Source organism: Limulus polyphemus, unplaced genomic scaffold (genome assembly GCF_000517525.1).
Source record: "Limulus polyphemus unplaced genomic scaffold, Limulus_polyphemus-2.1.2 Scaffold1245, whole genome shotgun sequence".
NCBI lineage: Eukaryota > Metazoa > Arthropoda > Merostomata > Xiphosura > Limulidae > Limulus > Limulus polyphemus.
This window is the reverse complement of record NW_013666855.1, coordinates 91,201-96,825: the sequence shown is the minus strand read 5'-3', so window position 1 is coordinate 96,825 and position 5,625 is coordinate 91,201. Positions and strand designations below refer to the sequence as shown.

The window sequence follows — 5,625 nt, the reverse complement described above, 5'->3', positions numbered from 1 at the left end:
TATATATATATATATATATATATATATATATATATATTATGCTCTTGCAATAATTAATTCATAAAGTGAATTTTACAGTTTAGTGTTGATTATATGTGGTAGATTATTATTAGTTAACTGATGACTGTACATGGTAGATTATTATTAGTTTAGTGATGATTGTATGTGGTAGATTATTATAAGTTTAGTGATGAATATATGTGGTAGATTGTTATTAGTTTACTGATGATTGTATATGGTAGATTATTATTAGTTTAGTGATGACTGTATGTAGTAGATTATTATTAGTTAAGTGATGACTGTATATGGTAGATTATTATTAGTTTACTGATGATTGTATTTGGTAGATTATTATTAGTTTATAGATGACTGTATGTGGTAGATTATTATTAGTTTAGTGATGACTGTATGTGGTAGATTGTTATTAGTTTAGTGATGACTGTATGTGGTAGATTATTATTACTTTACTGATGACTGCATATGGTAGATTGTTATTAGTTTAGTGATGATTGTTTGTGGTAGATTATTGTTAGTTTAGTGATGATTGTTATTAGTTTAGTGATGACTGTATGTGGTAGATTATTATTAGTTTAGTGATGACTGTATGTGGTAGATTATTATTAGTTTAGTGATGACTGTACGTGGTAGATTATTATTAGTTTAGTGATGACTGTACGTGGTAGATTATTATTAGTTTAGTGATGACTGTACGTGGTAGATTATTATTAGTTTAGTGATGACTGCATGTGGTAGATTATTATTAGTTTAGTGATGATTGTACGTGGTAGATTATTATTAGTTTAGTGATGATTGTTTGTGGTAGATTATTATTAGTTTAGTGATGACTGTATGTGGTAGATTATTATTAGTTTAGTGATGACTGTACATGGTAGATTATTATTAAGTTAGTGGTTTTGCTATGTGCTAGACTACCATTAATTTAGTTATCCTGTTATGTCCTTGATTACCATTAGTTTAGTTATCCTGTTATGTGCTAATTACCATTAATTTAGTTATCTTGTTATGTTTTAGATTTCTATTTTAAAATAAACTAGGGAACAAAGAAGCTTTAAAATCTTGTCCACATGATCAAGAAAAGTAATATTAAAGTAAGACTACTTTTAAGGACAACAGAACAAAAAATGTATACCACTCTTAGTTCAATTTCTTAAGGAATAGTGGGTATACCTATAAAGCTAATATCGATCTTTTACCTTTTGCACCACTATACAGTAGTGTTTTGTCTGTCAATAGACACTAAAATCACTTCACATAAGGAACGTTTAACGTTGCAACTTGTACTGTCGTGACATCAGTAAAACGTGTGCGTGCCATGAATCATGAGAAGAATTATACACTCTGTAGGCTACAATACAGCATGACATTTGAACTTCAAAAACAAGAAATAAAAATATTTGTTACTCTTGATTTTTTGTTTTATTTACTTTAGAAACAGGACACTTTTGGGGACCTTGCAAAAGTACATCTAGTATATGTTTATTAGTATTTATATGACTGCCTAAGATTGGTTTGAGATGTGTGAGAGTTTAATATAGTAGATTTTGTGGCTACTTTTTTTCCCTATGTAACGAATGCACTATAAAAAGTAGTCACCTGTGGTTACATTTGAACTGTCATTTGTTTTATTGATTGGTAATTACATCTCATTGATGGTAATTTTAATCCCATCATCTTAACAATTTTCAGTAAGTACTGTTTATATCTGTCACTTACTAGACAAGTCTTATGGCATATATATTATATGTGCTGATGGAACATGGTCTTTTGATCAGTAATTTATATATTATTATATAACAGTAAGACTGATAATATAGGTCCAGCAAAGAAAGATAAGATTTAAATGATTATTAGTTTGATTGTGATGTTATCAATCAAATGATCATGTTCTGACAGCATGTGCATTATACCACACAAGATTTGATATTATTTTGTTTATTGTTGTTTAATTCCCTCACATCACGGTGTTTCTTGACTTCTCACAAAGTTTTCTTTATTTTTTTCCATTTCAGTCTGAAGAACCAGATGGTACAGACCTTGATGTGGATTACACATTTTTCAACAAATCTGTATGGCCAGTACTTGCAGAAAGGGTGCCTGCTTTTGAAAAGATTAAAGTATGAAAATGTATTAACTTGCTAACACAGTGCTAAGTTTCGAAATAAATATAGCTTGAAATGAATTATATGTACACTTCCAGAAATGAAAATTCAAATGTTAAAATATGTGAAGTCTTTATAGCTATTAAAATCTGTTTCTTATAAGTCACAACTTGCCCATGTAAATATATTTTTTTCATGTGCATGTATGCACACTAGTTCATAGTGGAATATATGGGGTTTGTATCTGAATCTTTTTGAATTCCTAAAATATTGATTAAAATAAAAAGGTTATTATATTAATATTTATTTTTCTTCCTATTTATTCAGTCATTCTTCCTTTTATGATATCCAATAAAGACTTTTCACAGTTTCAGTTCACTTATGACTAGTTTAAAATATGTTGATGAAACATTTGTTTTATCATTTGGTTGACAGGTTGTTTTGTTTTGATTGCTGTAAATGTGCAATTAGGAACAGGATGATCTGCAATGTGTGTTATTTATTGTGTAACTAAGACAATGTTTTGTTACTTATGTTTATCATTGAGTAAGTAAACAAGATGTGTTTCTATGTATGTTGGTCATTGTGTAATTAATTAAAAATGATGTGTCATATGTATTGTTTAGTGTGCAATTAACCATGTTTCGTAATGTGTGTTGGTGCAACTAAGACAAATGTTTTGCTATTTGTGTTGGACAGCATGTAGCTCTGCTAGGACTGAGGTATTTTGCTATTATATGTTGGTCATTGTGCAACTAAGACAGATATTTTACTATATATGTTGACCATTGTACAACTAAGACAGATGTTTTACTATATGTGTTGGTCATTGTGCAACTAAGACAGATATTTTACTATATATGTTGACCATTGTACAACTAAGACAGATGTTTTACTGTATGTGTTGGCCATTGTGCAACTAAGACAGATGTTTTACTGTATGTGTTGGTCATTATGTAACTAAGACAGATTATATATATTGGTCATTGTCCAATTGAGACAGAGTTCTTTCTGTCTTTTCATAAAATGTTTAGTTTTCTTTACATTTGCAATTGTTTTATTATAAAGGGTGTTGCTTTGATTTTAAACATAAATTAATTAAAACTGTACTTTAGTTTTTCTTCTCTCCCCCCCCCCCCCTTCTCTTCCTGGATTTTACAGATATGATGACTTTATAAAGGATTTGATAACTGAGGCTAGGGGTAAAAACCAACCATTAAAAATTAAAAACATAATTAATAAATTATGAAAAAAGTTGGCCTGAAATATTTAAAAATCAATTAATTTTAAAAGTCGTATTTTGAATAAAAGAATACTGGCAAGATCCGTAACCCGAAGCCAATACACATCCTGTGTTTTATATGCAAGTACGATTATTATAAAAAGTATTTTTAGTGTGTATGTGACCACTATAACTGTAAGAGAATATAGTGTAGATAATGATTCTATATGAAAATTTTGACTTTTTAAGATAATGATCGTAAAAGAAGAAAAATCTACCACAGAAAAAAGTCAAGGAATGCTAGAACTTCTCCATCATATACTATACAGTTTTGAGTTTTCAGTCTTGTTTTTAACCGAGAAACATCTTCATAAAGTACTTCATGACATATCAAAATGTTTAAGTAATGCAAGTTGAGGAGGAGTTAAAATATGGGGTCAAAGGTCAGGCAGATTGATATTGTGCTGTGAATATGAGAGGTTAATTTAGGCTGTTTAAGAAGTGTTTGTGTATATATGGTTTTATTTTTAATCATTGTTACATGTTTTTTTATGTATTAAAGTAAATTTCATTTGGGGATATCTAACTTTGAGGTTAAAAATGTTTTCTGAATGACTTATTTATTATTGCAGACAAAATGTAAATGTACACCACTGTTTTTGTTGACTTAAAATTAGTGTCAGAAAATTGTATTTTTCTCTATATTTCAATGAGATACTACTGGAATACTTATTCTGATATTGAATATGGTCACTGCTATTGTCAGTTCACCTTTGTACAAAGTTTTAATGTAAAGAAGTTACAATGGAATGAGATAAAAAGCTTACATTATTGTATGAATGTGAAACACTGCAATGTTCATACTGCATTACCCAGTTTTTGTGATGACAACTTTATTTATGTAACTACTTAGTGCTTGGTCTGAAGATTAATTAGAAGCATGTTGTTTTTTGTTTACTTTCAGATGTTGAGTGCATGGGCTGGTTTTTATGACTACAACACTTTGGATCAGAATGCCATAGTCGGACACCATCCTTATTACAATAACATTTTTTTTGCCACCGGGTTTAGTGGCCACGGAATTCAAATGGCACCAGGAGTAGGTCGGGCGGTTATGGAATTAATATTGGATGGAAGTTATGAGTCGATTGATCTTACCCGTTTTGGTGTGAAACGAGTAATTATGAATGAACCGCTATTGGAAAGAAATATAGTTTAGTTTTCATTAACATAATGTTGCTGTTGGTGTAAATGTTTAAACATAATATTTTATATGTTTTACTGAACTGATCTGCAGCTCTTTTTATGAATATCCCATGAACATTTTATATAAACCTAATGATAGGTTTAGTAAAGTAAAAAATGTTAGATTTACTTTTATGCAACTACTACAGCACGTAGAGCTAACTGAGCTAAGATCATTTGTATTACTTGCATAAAAATAGCAATGTTCAAAAAATATACTGTAGAAAATAATGAATAATTATATTAGAGAAAAAAACGGGTGTGAAATTTATTCTGAATGTTGTGCAGTGAATCATTTAATGACGTACATTTTGTACACTTCATACTTTATCCCTATTTACAAGACATTACAGAGCTTGAAATAACTAAAACATGATGTTATGCTAGTCAGATTTTTGTTGACAAAACCCAGTATGGTGACAACATGAAGTTTTTTTATTTTATTTCATTATTTTTTTATATTTTCTTGTATAGATAACTGAAACTTAAAAAAAATCGCCACCTTTTAGTTGCTTGTGAAACTAAACTTATACAGTGTCTCATTTAACAATAATTGTACATACACTAGATTTATCATGTGACCAATAATGATTTATAAGAGACGTCTTATAGTGAATTTGGAATTTAGTAATTTATTTCTGTTGACCCAAATTTAGCACATTTACATTTATTTCTTACGTTCCCAACATTTGATTATTATAGTGTTAACACCGTTTAAAAAAAAGATGTATATATTTTTCATTTCCTCCCTCTCTTTTAGTATTGAACCTGTCTTCAATAATTTCATTTTGTCGTTCTCTAAATCTACATTTATATATAATTAGCAATGAAAGGAAATGTTTTCCATGAAAGCAACCCATTGATGGCTCAGTGTTAAGCTTATAACTCTAAAAATCTGCAGTGGGCATAGAATACACTAGCTATACTGGTACAGGTATAGAAAGTCTAATACTTCTTTTATGGTTTTTGTAATTCACTTTGTCACTTTGCTTTCAAAATATTCTCAACATAGAAACAATTGTAATACTATTGCAAAAT

At 29.2% G+C, this 5,625-nt stretch overlaps 1 protein-coding gene across 1 annotated transcript in view; it reads left to right on the top strand.

The window, feature by feature from the left end:
* The window catches only part of LOC106462770 (FAD-dependent oxidoreductase domain-containing protein 1-like), a 39,289-nt gene extending 34,216 nt beyond the window's left edge, over positions 1-5,073 (top strand). Inside the window, exons 7-8 of the mRNA XM_022390099.1 lie at positions 2,006-2,135; positions 4,307-5,073. Of these exons, the coding sequence (XP_022245807.1) occupies positions 2,006-2,135; positions 4,307-4,561 (385 nt within the window). The 3' untranslated portion in view covers positions 4,562-5,073. The remainder of the gene's footprint in view (positions 1-2,005; positions 2,136-4,306) is intronic.
* The last annotated feature ends 552 nt before the right edge of the window (positions 5,074-5,625 follow it).